Genomic DNA, 27,053 nt, shown 5'->3' with positions numbered 1-27,053 from the left:
GAGTGTTTAACCTGGAAGTGGTTAAGACCTGGAAATCAAAGCAGCACAGAAAACTGATTTGTAAAACAAGAGATAAATTCAACCCCTTGGCGAGACCGACATCCTCAAGTAGCACTTACTGTGAACTACAGGTCAAGCTCTCAGTGGGGCACTTTCAATTATGAAGATAATTTAGCTGTCAAGAATGCTCTGTTGATAGCAAATATCAACACATGCAGCTGCAATGGTCTTATCCCTGACACTTCTGGACTGTTCAAGTCTGAGCTATGCCTCGGGTGCACAGAATCCTTGTGATTTGTTACCAAACACCTGACATAAGACTCAAAAGAAATCTCCTTCAACATTCTGATGCAACCATTTAATATAAAGACAACCATATGCCAGGAGATCAAGGATATATACAAGCCAACTTTTATACAATATCAAGTAAAAAATCCAACCTCTTGCTCAGTCTCTGTACAAAGAAGTGTTTCACTGAGAAAACTTTTGTTTGACTGTTTTGCAAACGGTGGGATGCTCCATACATTAGGTTATTGAAGCAAGCCCCTTTCTGAGAAAATCCACATGAATTCAGTGTGAACAGAGAAGCCATAGCAGATTGGATTTGATTTAAAGTCACATAACCAGCGACAACTCAGCAGTGTAAGATTCTAAGAGACATTTAAAGCCATTTTCTTAATTGCTGCAACATTTATAGCCACAGAATCATTATAACAAGAAAACTCCAGCACCTAAACCACTAGCACAATACTCCCTTAATTTAAAAACCTACATGAGCAGTTAATTATATGCCAGTGGATTTCCATCTCCTCTCCTCACTTTTGTTCAGGTATACTAATAGCCAAGTTTAAAGCAGGCCAACCACTGCTCTAATTTCCTACTCCATTTTATTTTAGCCTGGAGTCCTGCAGTCTGGCTTGGTGCAGGCTCTGGAGCCAGCTGTACCCCCTGCTCCATCTAGTGGGCTGCTGGCTCCCAAAACCACACAGCAGGTACCTGGGAATAAGCTGGGAAAGTCACTGAGAAATGCAGTCAGAAGCAAACCTTCCTTTCAGGTGCACTCTGATACTCACACTTCTCATAGAAAGATTCCTCAGGTGTAGGGAATGACAGCTGAGGTACAGTGTAGGGAAGGGCAGAGTGAACCTGCCTGGTAAACAAACCAGTGATGATGATGATGAACATCATCAGAGATGAGAAACAGCCAGATTGAGAAAAAAGGGCAAACAGCTCCACATTTATTAATCAAGTAATACAATATCTCAAGCTTTCTGTTCCTTCCTTGTTGGAAATCAAATTAGTTCTGCTGTTCTCAGTCCTTGAGAATGAACTAGGGACAATCCAGACCCCTCAATGAACAAACCTGAACTTTTCAACTTCTTTCCAGGATCTATGGAAAAGCTTCCCTGTATTCTTTGGAATAAACACTAGTTGAGCCATAGCTAGAAACAGCACTTACTGACAGAGGTGTTTCATGCCAGTTTGGTTATTTACATCACCACATGCACAGATCAAGTCAAATCCCAAAACAATGTTAAGCTTCACAGCTGAAAGTTCATATCACAGTTTCCCTGTTAAATACAGATCCACATAAATTGCTGCTGCCCCTCTGTGCAGGTATATCTCTGACATTGGATGCCTTCACACTGTCCACCAAGAGGCTGCCTGGGTGTACATTACAGCACTGATGGTATCCAGAGAGCTCAGAGGAAAATAAAATATCAAATAACATCTGCAGAACATTCACAACATTTTCTTTTGAAGCCAGTGGATTCTGTTTAGAATCCGAGGAAAATAAATGTTTTTAGGTCAGCTGCCGAAGTGTTTGTCTCATATCCCAAATAAAACCTTCAGCAAGCAACAGCAGCACAATGTCACCTGAGATGGGAAATACAATCACCCCAACAGCTGTGTCACAATATCTGCAGCTGAAGATCAAGACCTGTTTCTTGGGATTATGTGTTTGGGTTTCGTTTTGGTTTTTTTGTTTTGATGTGGTTTGTTTGGGCTTTTTTACAAATACAGTTTTCCCCAAATATAATCTAACTTGACCATAAATTCCAAAGCTCAGGTTTGATAAACTGAGGTAAGGAAATATATCTGTTGTCTTCTCAGATGCAGTATGTTCTCTGGGTTGTACTTTAGCACTAGGCAGATCCAGAAAAGGAACCAAATCTTTCAACTCCCACAGCCTACCACCTCCATCAGAAAGCACTTCAGCCATGCAGATATGGTGTTTTTCAGATCCTCTCATAAATAAGTTACTTTGAGAATGATTTCTCCAGAAAGCTTACTCCAAAGCTGTCCCACAGTAAGTCAAAATACACTTCAGTCATCTTTTATTAAAAAAAAAAAATTTAATTAGCTTACAGCCTGTAATATAGAGAGAAATGACAACCCCAAAAAGGCAGGCAAAGAAGGGAACTAAAACAAACCTCTGTAGCCCCCCCAGAACTCAGTGGCACATCATATGAGCTCTGAGAGGCTCTTACCCCTTTCTGTAACTGGAGACCAAGCAGTATCCCAGGGAGTATCATGTGCCTTCATGGAATATTGCTGGACAAACGAGTTGCATATTGCTATTACAAGTTTTTAACAGCTCTGTGTGCCTAGTTTTGCAGATCCAAGGTTGAAATTTCAAACATTTTAATGTTGCAAACCAATTATGAGTAGAATTAGCGGGTATCGCCACAGCAAAGACTTGAAATAATGTGAAAGACAGATACATCTGAGCTCTTGTAAGAAATGTTTAAGATTGTATCAAAGACTGGTGACTGCCTCAGGCACATTGAAGTGGAAGGGAAGAAGAATTTAAGTGTTAAACTTGTATTTATTGAACACCTGGCACTGCCATGCTCAGTGCACCTCCACAATATTCACAGGTGCCCTCTGCTGCCAAGAAAAGAAAACAATACACGGATTCTGAAGTCAAAGCCAGAAGACATGTGCTGACAATCAGTAAAATTTATTAAAAATCCACAGCAAGAGCTTCCAAAAAATCTGCCTGTACCAACATCATCCCTAAACAAATCCCCAGGAACTCTGTGCTATTTATCTTGCTTTACCTTCCACAAGTCACAGACTCCTGAGAGCACAGGTCATGTCTTTCCTCCCCTCCCTGCACAGGTAACACAGACACCAGTGCCAGGGCAGGACAAACCATGGGAAGTTACAGAGAAAAGCAGCACTGCAAAATGAGTCCAGGAGCTGGACCACAGAGCCTCACCACTGCAGCACATTCCTGCACTCAAACAGACACTGCAAATCCTTACACCTCTGCTCTTCTTTAAGGAGCTTAATGAAATTTAACAAATTATCCCAGGATGCTACACATTGCAGCAAACTTGACTTAGGCAACAACCACAGCCCACCAAATATCAGGACCAAGTGCTGTACATCATGCAAGACTGGTAACTCCACCTGCATCTGCTCCCACCATCCAGGATTTCATCATCTACTGGGGCTCACAGTCATCCAGCAGTGCCACCAGGCCATGCCATCATCCCTCCCTCTTTCCATTTCCTCCTAGGAAAGTACAAACCAGGGTACTTCACTCATTCAGGAGGTACTTGACAGCAACTGTTCCAGTTTCTAATGAAGGCAAAAAGAAGTCAGTGAACCAGAGGAACTCAGCAACTGGTTGACGCAAATAAGCTTCTCATTTCACTTGTTTAATTTCAAACAGCAGATTTATTCCAACCTGGCTGGTTGAATACGTGGCTATGGATGGAATCCCACAGGATAAATTCAAGGGCAAAGAAATATGTCTTTTTTTCTTTAGCATGACAATCACTTAGACTGCACAAACAAGTACTCACAGTTCAGGACATAACAACTATGGCTTCTTGAGCAATCTCAACTGGCACATGTTTAAAGATATACAATCACACTGAACTCGACCATGAAACTCCAGAGCTGCCCTATCCCAGGGCTGACAAGTCTTCACTAAATGCTCCCAACTGATGGTGTTCAAGAGAATGAATCAGAACTTTTTAATGGACAAAACTTGTTCTCACAGCCTTTGCTTATTTGAGGAGAAACACACAGAGCACAAGTAGTTTACATGAAGCAAAAAGCCTTGTAGTTGAAATACAACGTGGGATCACGTTTTACCTGTTTTCTATTCTAATCCATTAATCATGCCATGAACTGCTGTTGCCATCTCAGACTCTGTATTCCAAAACCAGGTTTTATTTGCCTACTTGCTTTGTGCCAGGCATTTGCAACTCACTCCCATTACCAGTGATAACACTACCACTGTTTTGAATGTTGACGTGGTAACAGTTGGCAATACCAGAGCCTAATTTAGATGCACAGGCAGTACTATAGGAAGTAGAAGTGAAAAAGAAACATAAATAAAAGATTTGTAGCTGCACTCAGTGAATCAAAGTGACACATTGGTATCTTGGTATCGTGGCCTTGTCTATAAAAGAAAACAAGGTAATGCAGCAGAGTGAGGCTACTTCAGGAGTATAACACTAGTATAGTTTTCATACCTTAGAAATTTAGAGCACTAAAAAAACCAGTTCACTTGCATAATATTTGGTAGGTGTTCAACAAATGTGCTTCTGTCCCCTTTGATCTTGCTCTGCATCAGCAGCATGTCAAATCTTCCCAGCAGCCTTTCATGTTGCCCCAGACAGCTTATCAACCCAAAGCATAAGCAAGACTCAATGTTCAACTCAGCCCTATTGTTTCTCCAAAGAGACAATTTTGCCATCAAAAAAGGTTTTTCTCCACTAAAAGATTTTTTCTTCTACAGTAAATAGATTTTGGAACTGTTTAAAACTCAATGCTCTAACACCAGAGCTTTATGTAGTTATGATAACTGTTTTTAATAGCATTATTTCTTACCAAAAAGTAGTTCTAGCCAACCCTCAGTGGTTCTACTGGAACAACTGAGTTTCTTGTGCAAATACTTTCATTAATATCATATATACACATAATATATAATTAAAAGTTTAAAATCATCCATTGCCTTGAATATTAAGCCTTCAAATAGAACAGAGAATTTCACACAAACAGACTCATGGAGCAATATAAAATGGTGTTATCAATACATGGTTAAGTGCAATTTCTAGAAGAGAAACTCAAGGTATGCTGGCACATACATTGCCAGAAATCCAAATGATTTTCCTTTTTTGTTCAACCAGTTTGTACTTTTTATTGCATTAACAGAAAAAGTAATGGCCTATAGGGCACGATGCAATCTTGATGCCATAATCTTGTTGTCAGAGTGCAGGGTCTCCCGTTGACAAGCTGTTTGGGTTGTGGGTTCAGAGCACGGGCCTTCTGGAAACAGTGTCTTTGTTACCAAAACAGACCACTCAACTCTTGTCACAATGTTTTCTTTTCTCCTCTTCTCCCGCTTTTAAACACACACACACAATTCCATCCACAAGAATCACAGCGTTTCTGAGACAAGTCTCTGCAATATGCTTTACAATCATCCATTTTAGGACTTGATCTATAAAGACACAGTTCCAAAAAAAAAAAAATAAAATCATCCTGAGCTTCACTAGGACAGACTGCCTGAAGTGTTCCTCCATCACTGCCTGTACAGAACCCTGGAATATTTTAACTGCAATGGAACTGAGGTAGCACATGTCTCTAAAATCTGCAAACACCATTTTAAACCATTCAAATTTCAGGAAGATTCAACTCTACAGGTCACCTATGTTGAACTTAACACTAGTGGACTAACATTTCTACCCTGCCATAGACTCGCTCACGCTACCGAAAATTAAACTTTACAGGAACAGTATTATAGCTTAAGCTGGACAAGAGCTATAACTTGCTGTGTTGTGGGCAGGAAAGGTGGTTGGGCAGAAATAAAGGAAGAAAGAATAGTAAAAAGGGGTTATTTTGACAACTGGTACCCTGCTTTTAGAAACTGATCTTATCTCAGCCTTGCCACAGTCTCACTTTACATTCCTGCATGGCCCAGCAATAAAAGCTATATATTAACTCATGAACACACCAGTCTTACTTCAACAGAAAGCAGCCTAGAAGTGAGAAGTAGAAAAGCAGAAAAACTGGTGATGGAGTTTCATCCAATGAGTGTGTACCTGGATAAGAAGCAGCCCAGCAGAATGTCTACACTACAGTATATTTTCAGTGTTTCAGGAAAACTGATCACTCATCTTTTTCCGAAGCTTACACAAGTTGTTTTTTTTTAAATTATACAGAACATCCCTAAAAAGGGAAGTGTTCTTCCTAAACCCTTTTGCTATAAAAACTAAATGCCTCATAAATAATTCAGGAAAAATTATATAAAAGCTAATGAGAATCAGCATCAATGCACTTCTCATCCCAGCAGTGCTTCTAAACCCAAAGAGATTACCTCTAGCTAAGCATAGACACTGTTTTAATGGGGAAATAAATAGCTTATTTTATCATCACTAACAAGGGAATAAGTCGTAAGTATCTCCTGGAAAAGTTGCTAAACAAGTAAAAACCACAGTCAAAAAGGCAAACAAAACAAGTAGGATAGCAGACGAATCAGATTACAAGTCACAAGCTTATATTTCATTTGTTTGCCTTAATTCTAAGGAAAACAAACATGCTCAGGAGTTAAACCCAGTTATCAAAGTACAGGAATCAGATAGCACAGATAGTTAGCATATGTATTATCACTTTACAGAGCAAAACTTAAAATGCACTAATATCACTTATAGGGGTGCAACATATTTTACTTACTTTGATCAGCATAGTTTTTTGCTTTTAGTTCAAGTTGTCGAGTTTGTGACTCCAATGCTTCCACTCTGGTCTGTAAGTCCTTTTTCTCTTGTTCTTGAGAATCTTCAAATTCAATGAATTTCTAAACAAACAAACAAAAAAAACCAAACAGTGAAGTTAGACTCAAAAATTAATTACAGGTATGGGTGGTTTTTTTTTAAGTCTGAGTAAAATTGTTTCTCCAAAGAGAAATATACAGTCATTCCTAGATTTGCTTTTTCAGAAGCACTTTCACTTCAAGCAGCACCTCTTGGAGGTCTTTTCCAACCCAATCTATTCTATGATTCTATGATTCTTATATCCTAGTGCTTGTTCTCTTTCAAGAACAGATTGTGTAGTCCAGTAAGAATTCTAGAACTTTTCTGTAGTAAGAGAGAGTCTTAATAGGGCAAGTGGGTATATAATTATTCTTCTATTTAAATATTCAGCACCGTGCTATTACACCTACTCCAAGTCTTACTGTTTTGTTAGCATCTAAAAGTTTTAGCTTTGTGCCACAAAAGACTCCAAACAGCAAGTAGGAAGCAGCCCAGCAGCCCTTCACAGCAAGGAAGGTGCAAGCAGGTTTCCAAAACAACTGAACAGACCCACAGGTCACATTTAAACTCAAAAGACTATTTCAGATCAGGTCCATCAAACACCCAACCTAGGGTGCTCTGTGTACTATCAATCAAGTGCCAAGTCCTTCAGAGAACCTGCTTGGGATAAACAGAAATATGAATTATTTCATTATTTTCTAACTTCATGTACAACTGCTAACATGTGAATACAGGGAGTCTTGGTGCCCTCAGTTTGACTGAGTGAAGTTATTTTCACCTGTAAGCCATGAAGGTACAGACAGTGCAACAAGATAGCAGCAGCAGTGCCAATCAAAATTATACCCTATCTTGTCATTCCCACCAAACTTCTGTTTTCCTTAGAGAGCTTATAAATGCTGAGTCTTCATCAAATACTTAATAACCATCTCCTACAATCTGTCAACTGCACAGAAGTGTCTTTATGGGCACTCTGCAACTGTGCAGATCACCTTCACCTTCTGCTACCTTCATCTGCCAACTTTGTGTCTCACAATATTCTGGAGTTCTGTGATGAATATATCACTGTTCACATTCCACAATATTGAAGTTACCAATTCACCATCATAGTAGTTTTTAAAACATATTTTGTTATCTCTCATAACCAAAAAATGAAGAAGTTCAGTGTGTATTGGCAGCACAAAGAGTACTTCTAATAGCCAGAGATGTTTCAGGTCATGCAGTACTCTGTACTCTGCATTGCAAGGAGAAGGCAAGGCCACCAACAGAAGTTATGCACAAGGTTCATGGAACAAAGAGGAAAACTGGACCAGAAGCCTCTAGAGAAAAAGAAAAACCCCAAACATCCAAGACAGTTTAAGGGTCAGAAAGCAAGCTGCAGCTGGACACCACATGGAAGCAAAGAGACAGTAGCAGCAGCAATTTTAAAACAGCATTGTGATTTGAATGTTTTTTTCCTATTTATTGCTAGGAAAAATTAGTGGGAAAAATACTTCAAATGCTCACACATCAACTATTAACAAGCTACTACTACGTTTTGGCCAATGTGATTTAGAGCTTTTACAAAAGCAGAAATTCTTAACCCTATGAAAAGAGCTTCAGTTTAGCAGGGCCATCAGAAGAAGCTCTGCTGAAAAAGTACTTCAGATGTAGAAATGCAGCAAAGATCTATGAAGTGGAACAAGAGTTCCTTTCAGACAAGCTCTCACAGCAGCTATCACAGGACTAGGCATGGTGTTCATATGACTGTGCTTGAAGCTGCATCACAAAACAATTGAGGAACAGCTGACACCAGCCCAGGTAGCCCTGCTGTGGGGCTAAATCACATCTAAAATCCTCAGATGTGCAGAACTCCTCCTGCCCCCTCAACACGATGTTTGGGAATATTAATTTGTTGATGCAATACTGAAAAACTCAACCTTTAGGTTTGTTTCACGCCTCCTTTGTAGTAACTGATACCAGACTTTTGCTCCTTTTACATTAAAGATTCAAGTCATGTCTGACCTATTCTTAGCAGACTCCCTTTTCAAAAAGGGTTTCAAAGTTTGACGCAAGTTTGGCACTGGGGCTAAAGACCAACAGAGTTTGTTACACTAAACATGGGAAAACATGAAAGAAAAACTGTAAAACTATAACATCTTTGTTTAGTTGTTTCTCTGATGATTTCCCAAGTCAGCCATGTCTCATAGCTTGCAAAAGGCCAGTGACAATTATATTTGTGAATAAACAGCCATTCAGAGCAGTCAATGTCATTGTTACTCATGAAACTAAAGATAAGTATCATTTTGTATTTCCTCTCAAGTTCTTCAACTGCAAGCAGGAAAACTGGTTTTGTCTAGAACAGTTTTGTTACCTCTGCTAGTTTACCTTCATTTGGTTAAAGTTTGAATTTACCTTACTAATTCTTCAAAACATTTTTGTAATTACAGCTGGGTATTTTTTTTTTACCTGCTGAAAACTGTACCTGATCAAATCAGGGACTGAGAACTTTAGACTTTGAATGTTTCTATTTGGTTTCATTTCTCCTTTCAGTGATAGTATTATCACAGCCCCAGCAGACTGATCATCCCATCCTGACTAAGCCTGCATGACTATGATGGAAGGACTACTCAGATAAACCACCACAGCAGCCAAGGACAGGCTGAGCACCTGAATTAAGAGACTTTTCTTTTTTTAATTTACATTGACAATATACTCAAGTATTGCACAACATCTGCACTGTTTAATGTAAATCCAGCAGCATATTAACCACTTAATATATGGATACTAGACATCCTCTTATTTCAATCTCAGCCACTGGTTATACAAAATACTGAGACAGACAAAAATCTAGTTTTCCTCATTTTAAGTGACCTCCTGTCTGGGCCACAACGATGTATCTTACAACTCTAATGAGAAATGAGATTTTTTGATTTTTTTTTTCCCCCCAAGAACAAGCTGAAGGACACAAACTCATCTCTAAAACAATCAGACCAAATTACATGAGATTACAGAAGATACAGCTAGAATGATCCTTAAAAGGTCATCTTGTTTCGAGGCTCTGATGTTCAGTGTTAGTTCTGATTAGGCTATGATGAGGTGGAAGCACAGGATGTGATGCACACCTCCTCCTGCATGTGCCTGCTGCTGAAACCCAAGCCTGTGATACCTTCAGCAACTATGTTTGGCAACTCCCACTTAATCCGTCCCATTTTCTCCAGGCAGGATCAACCATGTCATTTCAGACAGACCTTTGTCCAACCTGTTCTTAAAGACCTCCAATAAAAGTGTGAAAAGTCCTTCACAAATTAGACTCAGAGGTCTTTATGTCATCAATTTCAAAACTACTTTAGAGTTTACAGCGATAACTGCAATAAATACAAACCCAGACTACCCAGTGGCACAGCACAGATATTTGGAGCCCTCTCTCAACCACTGAATCACTTAGCAGCACATTACTAGCCAAATGAAACATTTTTTTCCTATATTTATGTCATCCTCTGTCTCTTTATGTTCAGACTTGTTTTCCTGTCACACGACCCAGGTGCAATACTGAGCGTATCTGATGTCAGATATTCCCACCCACTTGGCAATCTTTATTACCCTGTGACATGTCCTTCAGTAACTTGCACTGCAGTGATGCCAGATTCCCAGCCACTGGTATGTTCCTCCTGGAGTAGGGAGGAAAAATTAACTACACAGTCAACTCAGCTGAACTTGGGGCAGAGAAAAATACATATAACTGAAAACAATCTGGTAACTTCCATATTGTTTTACAGCTTTCTGTGAATTGGAACTCAGTTTTGTTCCCTCAAATGAAAAATATTTAAACTCTTACTGCAGAGTGTTTCCTTAACATACAATCCTAAGGAAAAAAATTAACTTTGGGAACAGTAAGAAAAGGCAGGCATCAAGTTCACGCTATTACTTAAACCAATTCTTGTGGTGGGAAATCCTTTTTCATGGTTGCAAAATATTTCAAGAACAGCTTAATCCCACCAGCAGCAGAAAAGCTAAAAGATACATTAATTTGACATGGCTAAAAGTAGATTTTATCCTATTTCCATCTACACAGAACACCAGACAGCCATATCCCCAGGTCTGAAGCAGTTCATTGCTACAGAAGGAACGCTTAGAGTGTGTAAAAAAACCCCAAATGCTGGTTCCTCTCCCACTTCTCTGTGGCAGGACGTGGTGCCTGTAAGTTATGCAGAACTGTAAGAAGAACAGCTGGTTCCTCCTTCAGCAATATCACAAAACCTACCCCATTAAAAGTCAGACAAGGCACTTCACAGCAACTACAAAGATTGGGACTGTTACCCACAGGACTGAGAAACAGGTCCAGAACTTCCATTAAGGTGACTTTAAAAATAAAAGTTATTTCAATACTCTACAGGCAACAACTTTCAAGATGTTTCTGTGGTAACATTTTTTAAGCACAGCAAATAAAGAACATGAATTAGGACAATGGGGTAAACTATTAATGTTCATTAAGATACTGCTACAAATAAAATTTCCTACAGCACCAAGCAGAGAGCAAAAGAAGGTATGTTAATTCCTCAGGACAGTCAGAGCAGATGACACAGGCTGCCCAGAGAAGCTGTGGCTGCCCCAGCCCTGGAAGTGTCCAAGGCCAGGCTGGACCAGAGCTTGGCACAACCTGGTCAATGGAAGGTGTCCCTGCCCATGGCAGGGGGTTGGAATGAGATGAGCTTTAAGATCCCTTCCAACCCAAATCATTCTATGATTCTGTGATCAGATGATATGAAACAGTGAACTTAGTAGCTCAAAATTCTCCATTTTGCCATCACCCTACATGAGCAACCCCCACAATGAAAGAAAAGAAACAAGCTAAGCCAACAACTTGCTGACTGAGAAAAATAGTGTTGTATTCCTGTTCCCTCCTTAAATTTCAAACATACTGCACCCATCAGGCTACCCCAGCATCATAAAAATAGCTGTAACAATCATGGCTGACTAAAACATGTGCCTCTCCTGAACATGCCACGCTGCACCTGACAGACACTTTCACACCTGTACAGCTCAATGACCTCAGCACATCACAAAAGCAACCTCTGTGCTTACAATGAAAATATGACTTGTGGTCTAACTGCACTTTGGAAAGCATCAGGAAGCTGTCTTGCAGCATGAGTGCTGTTTTTTAGACTGCATAATGCTTGTCCCCTTAAATTAATTTATCATGACACACAGAAATGGAGATAGCAGTGAAGCACACTACCAACACAAGCACTACAGCTCCTGAAGAGCCACAGCAACATAATTAACCCCATATTCTCTTTCATCATATTGATACAGGTTTTGTTCTACTGCCCAAGGCCTTCTTTTTTCAATCTGCCAAATGCTGCTTGTGTTTCAAGCCTGATTGATTTTCCCATGAATTAGTTCAGAAAGTATTTATCAGTCCCTTCCTATTACTCTCAACAGAAATATGTTTTCTTAAAAAGCCTTGTACATGCAGCTTGTGTCAAAACTAGTGATTAAGTCTTCATGGCACCAGTCCCCTGACTGAAGTCCATAAAGCATCATAAAACAAGTACATGTTTCACAAGGAGGATGAATGGTCACTCAGACCAAGAGCTGGGGGGGCATCATTCATACCACAGCACTTCATAACTGAGACCTGGAATAATAATCTGCAGACCACATTTTGCACTCATTTATAACCAAAACATAAATGAATGTTTGTACAAGGTTAATGTTTTTCAAATTAAACCTCCATAGTCAACATTGTCTTCACCCTCCACATTCCTCTGATTTTTGGAAAATTTAGAAGGCAAGCACAACAAGAGAGATAAGCACGGGACAAGACTTCTGGAAATAGACTCGTAAGATGGCTTGTTCTATTACAGATAATGCTGTCAATCCAATTTCCTTCAGGAGTTTGGCAAGACAATGAAGCTGGAGGAAGTTATCCTGCACAGCTGCTTTCTATTGTACTGTTTTATAATCTCAAAGAGATAATGCTTTGTGAGTTTATTTATGCCAAAGTGATTCTTAGCACAAAAGTTGAAATAAAACCATCTGATATCGACTCTATCTCAAGCCAGAGCCGATGTCATTGAGCAGTCCACCACCACCTGTTGCTGCCTGCGGCTTGATGCACCAGCTCCGAAGAGCTTCAGCCTAGACACAGTTTTTGCAGTGCATAGCCACTATTTTTTTTTTTTGTAAATACCCTCTAAAGGGTATTTACACCCACCGGTCTTTACATCCAGCTCCCGGCACGGAGCGCACCCGGAGGGGCCGCGACAGCGCAGCGAGCGCACGGGTCCACGTTTGCTGTGCCACGGGAGAGCTCCAGAGGGGTTACCCGGGATCCCTCCGGGAGGAGACGATGCGGAGACCGAGGGCACAGCGGGCAGGGCCGGACCTGGGTTCCGCTGGAGGCCGAGCCGCTCGGACCGGGCGCTCCCTCCTCCTCCTCCCGGAGCGGCGTCGCGATCTCAACTCGTCACCGGCGGCTCCGGCCCCTCGCCCAGCCCCGGCTGAGGCTCCCCGGGCCCCGGTTCTCCCTCGCCGGGCCCCGGTTGTCCCTCGCCCCCCGCGCGGGGCGGCCCCAGCCCGGGCAGCGCCGCCGCCCCCGCGCTCCCCGCTCACCTCCTCGGCCTGTTTGCGCAGCGCCTTCTCCCGCTCGTACTGCGTGAGCAGCTGCTCGTTGTCGTCCCGCAGCAGCTCCAGCTCCACGCTGGTCTCCTGGCTGTGCGCGCACACCGAGTCCAGGTTCTCCAGCACGGCCACCACCAGCGGCATCAGCTCGGCCACCACCTCCTCGTCGTAGCGCCCGATGAGCCGCTCGAACTCGCGGTAGATGGAGCCCGCCAGCCCCGACACCCGCTCCGACATCATGGCGGGGCCGGGCCCGCCGGGGTCCTCCTGGTACACCACGCCGTCCGCCAGCTCCATGGCCGCGGCGGGGGGAGCGCGGGGCCCTGGCGGGGCCCGGCGGGGCGGCGGCGGCGGCGGCTCCGGGCTCGGTCCGGCCCCTCCTGCGGCGGCGGCGGAGCCTCAGCCGGGGCGGGAGCGGCGCGCGCCTCTGACCTCACCCGCCGCGCCGGGCGGGGCCGCGCCGTGACGTCACGCCGGGGCGGGGTGTGCGGGGTGTGACGTCACGCGGGGTGGGGGATGGCTAGTGATGTAATCGAGGGGGCGGGGTTGGGTGGTGACGTCACGGGGAGGTGGTCGCCCGCCGCCGGTGTTGGGAGACGGGAAAATCTGAGCCGAGCAGGGCCGGGCTGTCCTATCTTGTGTCCTGTCGTGTCCTGTCCTGCCGGGACACGTCGGGGGGATCACAGGACTATCAAGGTTGGAAAAGATCTTTAAGATCATCCAGTCCAACCATCAGCCCAGCACTGCCACTGTAACCCCCAAATCACCAAACCTCATCACCCAGCTCCTCTTAAACACCTCCCGTGGTGACTCCACCACCTCCCCAGGCAGCTCGTTCCTACGTCTGACCACACAAACAGTGCAAACCTTTTTTTGTAGTGTCTAATCTGAACCTCCCCTGTCTCAGCTTAAGGCCATTTCCCCTTGTCCTCTCACAGTGGAAGAGACCGGCTCCCACCTCACTACAGCCTTCCAGGTGGTTGCACAGCGCGATGAGGTCCCTCCTGAGCCTCCTCTTCTCAAAACTAAACACCCCCAGCTCCCTCAGCTGCTCCTCATCAGACATGTTTTCTAGTGCCTTCACGAGCCGTGTTGTCCTCTGGACACACTCCAGCAGCTCAGTGTCCTTTGAAAGTGAGAGGCCCAAAGCTGAACGCAGCACTCGAGGTGTGGCCTCAGCAGTGCCAAGTACAGGGGGGACAATCACTGCCCTGGTCCTGCTGGCCACAGTATTCCTGATATTCCTGATACAGGCCAGCATGTGCCAGATCACCGGAGAGAACACCCCTGCCCGTGGGCAGGGTTCCCAGTTTGGGTGGGAGATGCCAGGCAGTGCTGTCTGACGGCTCCCATGGCAGCGGTGTTATTTGTTTATCGCACCCACGGAGGCATAAATAGATCAAGTGATTCACTGGGGGATGACTGACAGAGATAGGATTTTAGGTCCCAGATTTTGAGACTCCACAGCTCCCAAACTGTGCTTGGAGTGCTGTCTTGGCTGGTCTCTGACTGCAAAAATGACTTTTAGTTCTAATAAGGTCTCCAGATAAATCAATATCAGAAATCCTGGGTTTTTTAGCAATAACAGAGCTTAGAAGGCATCTTGCACTTGCTAAGATGGATTGATTTTCCTAGGATTTGGAACAGTGAATTCCATTCTGGATCATGTGTTCTGTCGAGGAACAGTGTGAGCTGTTCTAGACATTCAGGTTAAATTTCAAAGTACTGAGACTGAAAAGTTTCAGAGTTGCTTCACGTCCCTCATTTTTCATAGCACCATAGAATTGTTTAGGTTGGAAAAGGTCCCAAAGGTCATCAACTCCGACCATTAACCCAGCCCTGCCAAGGCCACCACTAAGCCATGTCCCCAAGTGCCACATCTGCACGTCTTTCAGATCCCTGCTGGGATGGTGACTCCACCACTGCCCTGGGCAGCCTGTGCCAGTGACCACACTCTCAGTGAACAAACATTTCCTAATATCCAACCTAAACCTCCTCTGGTACAATTTCTATCAAACAATTCAAATGTGGGGAAATCATTGTTTTGCATTAAGTAATATTCCCTGTACAGGGAGCTGAGGAGTCCAATGGCCTGGCAGCAGCCCAGGAACAAAGAAATGAGTGTTTTAAAAAGTGCAAAAGCTTGAGAAGTGATGGAACTCTTAAGTGTCGTGATTGCATTCAGTTCCACTGGAGAGCAGCAGAGCTTTGCACCATATTTTCTCTCATTTGGGCTGCTTTTAAGACAGGAACTGTGCTTTAAATGCATGTGCTGTGATGTCTTTTTATGTACTCAGCTAGTGAGTCTGCGCAGGAATGACAAAGAAGAAAATACTTCAGCCCCATATTTTTGATTTCTTCTGAGTTCTGTTTAGACATCATCCTCCTAAGATAATAATTTAACACGCTGCAGCCTGTTAAAATACAAATTTCTTTATAAACACAACAAAAGAAAAGCTCTTTTTCTTTTAATTCTGACCAAAAATTTACATAATTTTAGCTAAAAAATAATTTCAAAAAGACAATGTGCACTTTCATACATCTCCTCGAGCGAAACTTTCATGTAAATTATCGGAAAAGATTCCTATGAAGATATTATTCTTTCCCTCTTTCTCTTTAGCAGCTGTCCACTGAGAAAAACTGCAACTCCTCCGTGTTTGCCTGCTGCTTGCCAGAGATTAAAGCTTCACCAGCTGCAGGAGTGCTGGGGGAAGCCGTCTGTCGAGATTTCTCCCTCCCTTTGGCTCATACATAGTTCCCGTTCACCTCGGTTTTTATGTTGTGGGAGGTACTGAGAGCCTTTGGGGGAGTGTTTTTTTTCTTTCCTGAGCCTGAATAAATCTTGCAGGAAGGCTGCAAACAGCCCAGGTAGAGAGGGAACTCCACCCTGCACCCGGGCAGGCCACAGCTAATTGCCATGAACTCTTGACCTGGACCTCACCACGTTGTTCGTGTGTAACTCTGCACAACGTGAGGACAGCTCTAAACAACTGCAGATTATTGTGAGGATAAAAGCACCAATCCCCTTGAATCTTGCAGAGATCCTTTTGTCTGTGCAGGGTTTATAGTCACTGACATCCTGCTTGGCAAAAGGCACAAATACATTATCTCAAAGACGTATGTTCTGACAGACGGCAGAAGTGGGTCAAGGTGTCTGCTGACAGCCCTCAGCAAAGGGGGTCTCTGAGGACATGCTATTTTTATCCTGTCTCTATCAGCAAAATGTATAGATGTGGTTTTCTTTCCCAGACAGAGCAGGTGCATCACTGAACAGGCTGCTGCTGCCACTACAGTTGCAGTCAGACTGACGAGTACAGGTAAAGGGGCTATTTGGGTTTTCTTCTAGTCATCTGGGGGTTCTCTAGCATGGGATAGTGAAGTATTTAAAAAAAAGAAGAGCAGAAAAATTACCTAGGAGTTTAAGTGGTGTAAAAATGTATCTTATTGACAGTCTTACCACAGTGATCACATTTCATGATGTGCACCTTGCAGTCAGTGTGAGATCAGAAACTCAGGGATGAATTAAAAATTGAAGGAGATATGGAATGATATTCTAATTTCTTTCCAGGAGATTAAGGGACCTCGATGATCTGTCAATTTAGCAAATGAATCAAGCATATGAAACAGCACAAAGAAACCTGCTAGAACTGTCTTTGTAGCTTGAAAATAGTGGCTGTATGTGGTAACTAGCAGAGTAAAATGCCATCACATTCTTAGGGACAGAACTGACTGACAAAGAAATTAGTTTTCTGGATAGTAAGAAAAATCACATTACCTATCCCTGGAAATAACAGTTAATTTGAAAGTAAATTGATTTGCAATTTATCAGGGAAGAAAATAAGCCCTTGGATAAGTCTGGGGTGAGAAAAGCTTAACTGGGACTTCACACAGAGGAAGAAATTTTGATAAAAGCTTCATTCTGTGGTGCTTTACATCTTAAAGTGCAACAGAAATCAAGGTAAAGACTGATAAATGATAGCAGCATTCAGCTAAATGAAGAGTACTAAAGCCTAGAGCAACAAAACATGTCAGACTGAGGAGTCTGATTATAAGGAGCAAGAGTGGCACAGCACAGAATGAGAACTCCCCAAATGTTCTGAGTGGTACAGACAGAGGCTGTGAGCTGAGATCATTGCACAGATGGGACCAAACCAACCAAGCTAGGAATTATGTTTAAATTCTGCTGCAGTTTGGAGACATTTACGGTCAATCTTTTGCTTCAGGCATGTTTTAAAAAAAACTCTGCTGGTTTTAAGTAATGTATAAATGGTTTGAGCTCAGCAACTACACTTAGTTTACTCACTGAGGACTTTGAAGGTGTTTACTTCTCTCCCATGACCAACCTATTTTTAGGAAATTATTTGTCTGGACTCTCTACTTCTTCACATTTTCGATATAAGCATGTAAATTTTAATGTAATTCCGTGATCTTGGTAGAACTTCGAACCAGCAATAAAGCTGCTCATTTACACAGTAAAAATAACAGGGAAGCCTAAGTTCTGTGGTGTTTCGTGAACCACGTGATGCACAACTTGCTCTGTTAATCATGGATTAATCTCAAAAGTGACAAAGATGACCCTTCTTTAATGAGGTTAAAAGACTTGGTGAAGATCACAGAGCAGACCTATGGTAAAGCTGGAAATAGTGCTTGCCCACCTTAGGGCAAGTCCTCAGCTTTAATCATTAAATGACGTAGATTTAACAAGGCTGTAAATAGAAGTCCTATTGCTGCTTTTAAGTTCATATGTTTCTAAACATCCTGTTTCTAGAGACCTTTTTCCTATGTTTAAGTATTATTTTGCCATGGTGAGGATTACAACATTAGAGTTGGTTTTAATAGTATAAAACATCTCAAATAAATGTGTATTGAAGCAGCGGAATACAGTGGATTGACACTGTCAGGAGAATACTCAGAAGTTCTAAGTCCAAAATAACTCCAAGGGGACTTGCTAAAATGTACAGTGCTGTATTTTTTTTAACAACATTTATGGGAAAATAAATCCATCACAGTATGATCATATCTGGAAAAAAGACCTCTGAATCATAGTAAACAGGTTTCTTGACGAGATGTTTAGGGTTCAGAGCTGTATTCTCCCACCAGAACTAAAAGTAACACATGGATTTGTGATGGAATGTAGCAAAGGGATCCTGAATAAGGAAATCCATGCTATCAAAAAGCTCAGGTTCTCCCTGTTAAACAGCAGCAAAGCCCTGCCCAGAGGGAAGTGAAATTTTACTTTCAAGAAGAGCCAGGGAGTGGAGCCCAGGAAGTTCATCCCAGTTTGGAAACAAAAGCAGGACAAGCATGGATTTCCATCCAGATGCTTTATCCTCAATTCTCTCAAAGGCAGTAAAACACTCAAGGGGAAGCAGTTCAGTGGCAAACTGATGAAGGGTCTTTTGACTCAGAGAGCTAATATAGTACCAAATACAATAATATTCAATATAGTGATATATTATAACCAGCAAAACAACAACAACAACAATTAATGGCCTTCTTTAAAGCAAAAACTTAGAGCAGAACAGTATGATAATGAGATTTTTATTAAGGTAATATTATATGCCTTTCGTTATATAAAAAACGGGATCCAAAAAAATGGGATGAAAAGCTGGAAGGGCTCAGCCTGACCTCCCCGGCTTAAGGAAAGGAGACACCCGGCGGGTGTCGGTGTGACCCGGCCGGGGCGGGCAGGGAACAGGAGACCCCAAAAGCCCTGGGCGGGTGCGGGGCGGGCCCGACGCGGGTGGGGGGCGATGGAGGGGGGGGAGCAGCGTCCTCTGCAGGCGGGAGGCCGCGCTGTCCCCATGGCAACCGCGGGGGCGGGAGGGGGGCTCAGCGCTAAGCCGGGCCGGTCCCCGCGCACACAGAGCGGTGGCAAAGCCACCAGCGGGTGACAAAGGGCTGCCGGAGCCGCCGGGACCGCCAGCGGGTGAGACGGGGAGGGGGGCAGAGGGAGGGTGTCCCCATTCCCCGGGCAGAGCCCCCGGCCCCCCATCCCCGCAGAGCCTCCCCGCAGCCCCCGCGGGTGCCCGCGCTCCTCACCTGCACAGGTGCGCGGAGCCCTCCGGCCGCGCTGGTTTCTCCAGGCGAAAACTCTGCGCGTGTGGATTTATTTATTGCACGGCGCTGGGCGGTGGATCCGTGACGGGCTTTACCTTCCACTCCATTCAGAGCTTCACTGATTTTAGTGTTCGCTAATTGTTTCTGTACTCGGAAAACTGCTTTAAACTCGCTCCGGCAGCGCTTGTGAAAACCCGTGTGCGGCGACCGGTGCGGACCGCGGATTACTGACCCTCAGATGCAGCCGATGTTGCAGGAGACACAGGGCTGGGATTGCCCCATCCTGGGATAACCACTTTCCTTCCCTCTCTCCCTCCTCAGGACGATGGCTTCCATCGAGGAGCGCACCTTCATCGCCATCAAGCCCGACGGCGTCCAGAGGGGGCTGGTCGGGGAGATCATCAAGCGCTTCGAGCAGAAAGGATTCAAACTGGTGGCCATGAAATTAATACATGTAAGCTCTCCTTAACTGGTATGTCTCCCCTTTCTTTCATACCACCTGTAGCCTGGAAATAGAGCAGCATGCTGGACCAGCAAATGTAGTCTGCAGAACATTTAAACCTGAAATTTTGAGAAGTCTTATTTTGGGTGTTTTTGGAAAAGTTCCAGTTCCCAGCTCTGGCTAAATGCTTTAGGCATGCTAAGCATGCTAATTTTAGTAACCTGATGTCCTTAGTCTGAAGAGAATATTTCAGGTGCATCCCATGCCTAATAAATATCTCTGAACATCTTCCACAAATCCCAGGTCACATAAACCATCTGTACTGGCTACAGACACTTTTCTAAGCTCAGTTGTGGTTAAAGCAAACAGTTCAAACTCATATGGACCAGAAGTGCTCCTAGGAAGATGCTAGAAATTCTGAATTTTGAAGTGCGTGCAAGTTTCCGGATTACCAGTGCTCTGAGCTTAATCTCTGTGATTTCACTATGCTCTTAAGTTCTTACAGTGAGCTTTTTTTGTTTGTCTGGCTGGTTTTGAACACAGGCCTCTGAAGACCTTCTGAGAGAACACTACATTGACCTCAAGGACCGGCCCTTCTACGATGGGCTGGTGCAGTACATGCACTCGGGACCTGTTGTGGCCATGGTGAGTTCCTGACAGTGAAGCTCAGCTCAGAAGAACACTGCCTGTCTTACCTGCAATGAGATTGTGTTACCTATTGAATTCTAGTTTACTTTTAAAAGGACCTAAAACCCCACATTCAAATACTATAATTGAGATGTGCTGTTAACACTTTTTTTTTTAATCTTTTTTTCATAATCTTTCTCTCATCCCAGTAAATATATTGAGGAAGAGGGATAAAAGGGGAACCAAAAGTGGACCTTGAAAAACAGTAAAGCTGCACAAAAGCCCCCTTAATACAAAATGCCATATATTAAGCAAGCTGAAAAAGGATGGTGGAATATTTTTACTATATTCCTAAGTTAGAGTAACTTTGAAATTTTTTTTCACTCTAATTTCATTAGAAGGGACTTCCTCTTTTTGTCCTCGATAGTGTATTTGAAAAATAGGTGAGGTCTAGCTCTTCCATGAGTAAGGATGTTTACAATATTGAGATTTAAAATGGTTCTCTCCCCATTCTGGGTGAGGAGGGGGATTGTGCAGAAGAGGAGAACATCAGCAAATGCTTCACGAATCTGACAGAAAAATTGGAGATAAAATATGTCTCACTAAAATGAATATTCAGATGGTGACTTGTGCTATGATGGGCAGCCCTGTGTCCTTGTGGAAAGTGTCTGCTGGTAAGATTTAATAATCTCAATGGATTTTTTTTTTTTTCTTCTAAGGTGTGGGAAGGTCTTAACGTGATTAAGACTGGAAGGGTGATGCTGGGAGAAACTAATCCATTCGATTCCAAGCCTGGCACTATTCGTGGTGACTTCTGTGTTCAAGTGGGAAGGTATGTTCTAAAACTCTTGATATCATCCAAAGACACTAAATGTCAAGTGTTATATCATGATATATGGAGGAACTGTGCTCCATCCTTCTCTGTCTTACTCATGGAGCTGCCATTCCCTGGGCTCAAGTAATGTTGTGCTCTAAGGATGGAAATTGCATCGTGGTTGTCCCCATTTTGACAAAAATGAGGAGCAAAGCTGGGATTGCCTGTACTGTCTTTGCTCCTGCTTTACAGATGCTTAAAGCTCCTTTCCTTAATGGAAACCACTTCAAAACAAGAGCCTTGCTTTGTTTCGAGTTTGAGGATTCTCTTACTCTTCTATCCACCTTTTATTTTCCCAGGAACATCATTCATGGAAGTGATTCTGTGGAAAGCGCTGAGACGGAGATCAATTTATGGTTCACTCCTGAAGAACTGGTTGATTACCGAAGCTGTGCTCATGAGTGGATCTATGACTAACACTGAGCCTGCATCTTCTGATATCCCTCCTGCCCGTGAGCAGCTGCCAGCCTCTAGCTATTCCAAAGCCCTGGTAGAAACCTCAGGAATCTGTGAGATTGCTCTGTTGTGAATGTTAAATAGAGCCAGTGTTTGCTGCTGCTTTGATTTAAAAGCTGTCCAGTCATAGATGGAATTGTACTTTTAAAAAGCTGCTTCTGGGGTTGAGAGATATGAGATTAAGACACAGAGCATATGAAAAATATATATTTTCCTGGAACACTTTATAGCCATAGAGAGTATTTTGGTAAATAGAAAAAAAAAATTTGGTCAGAAAATGTCCAATAATTCCATGTGCAAATGGCTTGGTGTTAGAAGTTAACTTTGTTCAAATGTTAAAGAACAACTGGTGGTTTGTGAGTATATTGCTAAGATGTCCAAATGCTGAGGATTGAATTTGATATCAAGTGTGCCCCATGACCAAAACAGCTGCAGAAAAAAAGCCTATTTCTCCCCCCAAAATGCTCTGTGCCGGTACACAGAGCTCAGCTCTGATTAACATGACAACTGTCCTCCACACTAACACTGTTTTAACTTGCTTTTTTTCCCCCCACATGGGATTTATTTAGCATTTTAAGGAAAGATTAACTGACCAGGCTTTATGAAATGCCCTTTTATGTGAAAAGAAGATTAATGTGAGGATGGATGAGGGAGATCTACCTTCAGCCACTTCACAGCAGCAGCCCTCTGGCATTGCACAGAGCAATAAGTGATGTTTGCTTTGCTGGCTGAACAGCTGATAATTTAGGGTTTGATAATTCAGGTTTGTTCTCATTTGTGTCCTTTCCATAGTAGTTGGAACTACAAAGCAAACTGTCCTTGGATGAAGTGTTTCAGAAGTGTTTTGTATGAATTTAATGATGTAAAGAAGTACAGTCATAGTAATGCTGTAGGTATTTCAGTAGAGCTCTCTGCTTCTATCAGAGAGAAACACCAGCCTCTTGCAGAACTTTTAGCAGCAAAAGTTGTACTGGATGAGGAACAAGTTGGGATTGATATTATGTATTTATTTACCTGCAACATTATATTCACTAAGAGCAAGTGTTTCATGGAATTAGTTGTTTGAACCCCACGATTTTTTTCCCTATAGTGAGACTCAAATAATGAACTGTGCAATGTATGTTGAACTGAATGCTTATGATACTTTATAGAGACATTGAGCTCCTAAAAAAGAGATGGTACAAAATGAAGCATTTGCTGTTTCTTAAGTGAAATAAAAGGATATTTTAATTATATTGTCTTATATCAATGAGTGTATGGAGATGGAACAAATTCCCTAAGTGTGTAGGTGAGGCTGTGAGCTCCTCTTCTGAAATTATTCACTGTTATAGAAGATAAATACTGCAGTTAAATGTTGGAGGAAAGGGAGTACATGACAAACCTGTGTGTGAGATGAGTAATCTCCAGTTCCGTTTTTGCTTGAAAGGTTACTTGAGATTTCTTTTTCTTGATTTGATTACTACAAAATGGAGAAATGTGGGTTATCTGGGGGTGTGGGGGTTGTCAGAAAGCAGCTGATTAGTATTTTTAATGTGATGAGACACGGAGGAGGTGGAGGGCAGCATCTCTCAGGGAAATGCAACATTCCTGCATGGCTGAGGTGCCCGAGCAGGTCCTGTGTCAGTGTCCCATCAATAAGAGACTGCACAAGGACTGCAAAGGGCTTTTCATTAATATCCCCTCTGCAGTGATTGTGTATGATTATATCTCGCTCAGGAAGAGAAAAGGTGTTTCGGAAACTAGTAAAGGGCAAATTATCATAATGTTTAATAACAAAAAGTAACAACCCTTCCCGCTTCTTGTTAGGACACAGTACTGGGACCGTGTCGTTTTACACCTGTGTTTTTCAGCTTCATCTTCCTGGATCCCAGTAAAATCACGGATAACTTCCCTGGGTTACAGATCCCACATCACTTTCCTGTGAGAAATATGCTTTCAAGGCGTGTTGGGCTGGCTGCACCGTCCGCCGCCAGACCGCAGGAACACCTGAACACGGCAGCGCCAGCACCAATAAGTGAAAAAACCGACTTAGTTAAACATCCGCAATCGCTTCAGTGTGTCAAAGGCTTAAAGCCCCCGCTGCTGCAGCTGTAAACTAATAACCCTCGGGCGGCTTTCGAGGAGGCGAAGGTGACAGGTGCGGTGGGGACAGCCCGGCCAAGGGACAGCCCGGCCAAGGGACAGCCCGGCCAAGGGACAGCCCGGCCAAGAGCCCTCCCGGCTCGGCGGGGGCCGAGGGAGCGCAGCGCTGGGCACAGCACCAGCGGCACCGGGAGCCACTGTCCCGTCCCATCCCATCCCGTCCCGTCCCGTCTCGGTCCGCGCTGGCGGCCGCGGGCGGGCGGGTTCCCGGGCGCGCTCCCGGGCGCGCTCCCGGGCGCGCTCCCCAGCGCTCCCCGCGCCCCGCCGGGCCCGCCCCGAAGCGCCGCCGCTCTCCCGGCGGCTCCTCCTCTGCGCGGGGCGGGGGATCCGCCGCCCTCCCTCCTTCTCCTCCTCCTCCTTCTCCTCCTCTTCCTTGGGCGGCAGCGGCTGCGGGAGCTGCGGAGAGGTGAGGCCGGGCCGGGCCGGGCCCCGCGCTCGGGGAGCCCGAGGGGAGCGGGCGGAGGGGCCGCCCGGGTGCGGGCGCGGCGGAGGGGGCGGTGGGGTGGGTGGATGCGGGGGCCGGGGGGACACAGCGGGGCCCGGGGGGGGCTCATCCATCGCGGTGCCACGTGGGCGCGGCCATGGCGGGCGACCTTGAGGCCGATGGTCGCCCCGCTCCGCCCGCAGGGCCATGGCTGGGAACGCCGAGCGCACCTTCATCGCCATCAAGCCCGACGGCGTCCAGCGGGGGCTGGTCGGGGAGATCATCAAGCGCTTCGAGCAGAAGGGGTTCCGGCTCGTGGCCATGAAGTTCGTGCACGTGAGTCCCCGCATTCCCCCCAAATGCCTTCCCTTGCCTGCCAAAGAGGGGCTCGGGCACACACAGGTCATCTTGGGCACACACAGATTGGTTTGGGCACACACAGATTGGCTTGGGCACACACAGATAATCTTCCTTTGCGGCTTTTTTTTGCGCCAGAATGGGAATCTGATAGCGGACGTGCATCAGGCTCCTTTTCCTGCCCAGCACCGGATCTTCCCCCTGTCCAAAGGAAGCACGTTTTGCCCAAATGGTTTGGTGCAGCCCCACTGGGAGCTGAACCGACCTTGACTGAAAGGTTGTGTTGGGTAACAGCACCCAGGCAGCCCGTGCTCTGCTTATCGCTGAGGGTCACTGCAATGCAAAGAAATAATATTGACAGCTCGCAACACTGACACTGCCACAGAGGACAGATGGGCCGTGCACTCCTTTAATTTTACATTAGGAGCTTGCATTGATACCCACAACAGCACTGCAGGCCTGTTGATAACATTAATGACTGGTGAGTCCAGTCACTAGCACCACAGCCTTGCAGCAGTAACACCTCTTGTGATATGACATTCAGAAGCTGACATTTGATGTTACATCTGCCCTTTTAAAGGCCTCCGAAGACCTTCTCAAACAACATTACATTGACCTGAAAGACCGACCCTTCTTCCCTGGTTTGGTTAAATACATGAACTCTGGACCTATTGTGGCCATGGTAAGTGGTTTGATTTTAGTTAAAGATGACTTGCTTGAATAAGTTTGTCTTGGCTTGTAAGTTATTTAAAATATTCAGAGATACTGTTACAGAAACAGTTTTTCAAACTACCCAGTTCAGATAGCAGCAAAAAACCCCCCAAAAATTAAAATTAAGACAGTCAAGAAATTACTCTATATTACTAAGAAGGAAAGTGCATGTATAAAACATGTATTAAAATGCTTAACATGTATTAAGCAAAATTCCTGAGAGCAAATCTTCTGCACCAAAAATCTTCTGTTTTAGGTGAAAAACGGTGAGGCTCTCTGACACAGAAACCCATCTTCTGTGTCATTCTTTCTTCCACTCCCCTCAAAACAATGTATTTGGTCCAGTAGCATCTCCTGGTTTGACTCTGTACCTAACTAGGAGCGCCTGCAGCTCATCAGGGTGTCCTTATCCTACCCAAACAGAAAGGTTTTGGAGTTGGCCTTGTGCATTATTTAAGTCTGAGGCTTGGTAAAGTATCTCCTTCACTGGAGTAACAATGTTGATGGTCCTTTTTACAGACACTTCCAGTTCATATGTTTTTTCCCCAGTCACCCCTACAGGCCTAAGAGAGGATCTAGGCAAGGTTAATTTTTTTAGTGGTAGAGCCCCTGTTTCTTTGGAAAGTATGTTATTAGCAAAGATTAATCTTCGGTATTTTGTACGAGCATGGATTAACAGGAGTGGTTTTGTCTTTTTGCCTTAAGGTGTGGGAAGGACTCAATGTGGTTAAAACTGGGAGAGTAATGCTGGGGGAAACAAACCCTGCAGACTCGAAGCCTGGTACCATCCGTGGTGACTTCTGCATTCAAGTGGGAAGGTTTGTACTCAGTGCATTAATTGAGATCAAAACCAACTACTACTCCATGTTTAACTGCCAACATAAAATCTGATGGTAGTCTTTCATATCTGGAAAGCCAGAATCAGTGGTAGATACCCTCAGCTGATGCTATTTCATTTGCAGGTCACAGTCCATAACTGCTACTTAAGAAAATGGTACAAAAGTGACTCTGTTTGAAATCCAGCTCCTCCTCAGAGCAGCACGTAAGCTCAGGCAGGGGCTGGTGTAGAACAGTAGCCCTAATGACCCTGCTAGGCCTGATTAGCTCTCAGAGTGAGGCTGGTGGAACACTGGCCCGGAAATAAAAGTAATAATCTCGCAGCTCTAGATGCTTCATCCAAGGTTTTGCATGTGGAGAATGATGAGGTTGCTGAAAGTGTATTTTTTATAGGGAACAATGTTTGTCTCCTTCCACAGGAACATCATCCACGGCAGCGACTCCGTGGAGAGCGCGCAGAAGGAGATCAACCTGTGGTTCAAACCCGCCGAGCTCATCGACTTCAAGCCTTGTGCACACGACTGGATCTATGAGTGACGAGTTTCCGCAAGGATCTGTGCCTTGGAACGCACCATCTCATTCCAGCTGCTGACCTGGGAGCAACCACGGTTATCTTAGTGCTCAAAGTGACTGTCAAATAAATGGGTGTGAACTAACTCCTTGTGGTGCTTTCACTTCCAACAGACCCCGCGTTCAAACAGCCATGCAAGTCATGTTAGACATGCAGTGTTTCCCTCCTGTAGA

At 44.2% G+C, this 27,053-nt stretch overlaps 3 protein-coding genes across 12 annotated transcripts in view; 2 read left to right on the top strand and 1 right to left on the bottom strand.

Annotated features, from left to right (window-relative positions):
* Positions 1 to 13,676, bottom strand: part of SPAG9 (sperm associated antigen 9) — a 61,932-nt gene extending 48,256 nt beyond the window's left edge. For all 8 annotated transcript variants that reach the window (XM_027654236.1, XM_027654241.1, XM_027654237.1 and 5 more), the window contains exons 1-2: positions 13,371 to 13,676; positions 6,700 to 6,820 (exon numbers count right to left, since the gene is read on the bottom strand). In XM_027654236.1, the coding sequence (XP_027510037.1) occupies positions 6,700 to 6,820; positions 13,371 to 13,676 (427 nt within the window). The remainder of the gene's footprint in view (positions 1 to 6,699; positions 6,821 to 13,370) is intronic.
* A 274-nt stretch (positions 13,677 to 13,950) lies between these two features.
* LOC113952496 (nucleoside diphosphate kinase-like) lies at positions 13,951 to 23,073 on the top strand. Of its 3 annotated transcripts, none has more exons than XM_027654629.1 (6): positions 13,951 to 13,999; positions 16,629 to 16,696; positions 19,761 to 19,893; positions 20,425 to 20,526; positions 21,228 to 21,340; positions 21,682 to 23,073. In XM_027654629.1, exons 3-6 carry the CDS (start codon positions 19,765 to 19,767, stop codon positions 21,797 to 21,799), a joined length of 462 nt encoding a protein of 153 aa, XP_027510430.1. In that variant the 5' UTR covers positions 13,951 to 13,999; positions 16,629 to 16,696; positions 19,761 to 19,764; the 3' UTR covers positions 21,800 to 23,073. The 3 variants fall into 3 exon arrangements, with proteins under 3 accessions (XP_027510430.1, XP_027510431.1, XP_027510429.1); XM_027654630.1 differs by lacking the exon at positions 16,629 to 16,696 and adding an exon at positions 16,003 to 16,349 and having other exon boundaries at positions 13,966 to 14,075; XM_027654628.1 differs by lacking the exons at positions 13,951 to 13,999; positions 16,629 to 16,696 and adding an exon at positions 19,197 to 19,308.
* A 1,179-nt stretch (positions 23,074 to 24,252) lies between these two features.
* On the top strand, positions 24,253 to 26,965 carry LOC113952495 (nucleoside diphosphate kinase). The gene is made up of 5 exons (XM_027654627.1): positions 24,253 to 24,386; positions 24,608 to 24,740; positions 25,342 to 25,443; positions 26,178 to 26,290; positions 26,729 to 26,965. Exons 2-5 carry the CDS (start codon positions 24,612 to 24,614, stop codon positions 26,844 to 26,846), a joined length of 462 nt encoding a protein of 153 aa, XP_027510428.1. The 5' UTR covers positions 24,253 to 24,386; positions 24,608 to 24,611; the 3' UTR covers positions 26,847 to 26,965.
* Positions 26,966 to 27,053: the final 88 nt, after the last annotated feature.

This window comes from Corapipo altera, unplaced genomic scaffold, assembly GCF_003945725.1.
Source record: "Corapipo altera isolate COAL_440 unplaced genomic scaffold, ASM394572v1 343, whole genome shotgun sequence".
In the NCBI taxonomy this organism is placed as follows: Eukaryota; Metazoa; Chordata; class Aves; order Passeriformes; family Pipridae; genus Corapipo; species Corapipo altera.
This window is presented reverse-complemented; position numbering and strand designations above follow the sequence as displayed.

What these genes read in the sequence shown, in the direction of transcription:
- LOC113952496 (XM_027654629.1), top strand. Translation starts at nt 19,765, where the DNA reads ATGGCTTCCATCGAGGAGCGCACCTTCATCGCCATCAAGCCCGACGGC. An exon ending in CGGGACCTGTTGTGGCCATG is followed by an intron (nt 20,527 to 21,227) that starts GTGAGTTCCTGA and finishes TTTTCTTCTAAG; the next exon opens with GTGTGGGAAGGTCTTAACGT. An exon ending in TTCTGTGTTCAAGTGGGAAG is followed by an intron (nt 21,341 to 21,681) that starts GTATGTTCTAAA and finishes TTATTTTCCCAG; the next exon opens with GAACATCATTCATGGAAGTG.
- LOC113952495 (XM_027654627.1), top strand. Translation starts at nt 24,612, where the DNA reads ATGGCTGGGAACGCCGAGCGCACCTTCATCGCCATCAAGCCCGACGGC. An exon ending in CTGGACCTATTGTGGCCATG is followed by an intron (nt 25,444 to 26,177) that starts GTAAGTGGTTTG and finishes TTTTGCCTTAAG; the next exon opens with GTGTGGGAAGGACTCAATGT. An exon ending in TTCTGCATTCAAGTGGGAAG is followed by an intron (nt 26,291 to 26,728) that starts GTTTGTACTCAG and finishes CTCCTTCCACAG; the next exon opens with GAACATCATCCACGGCAGCG.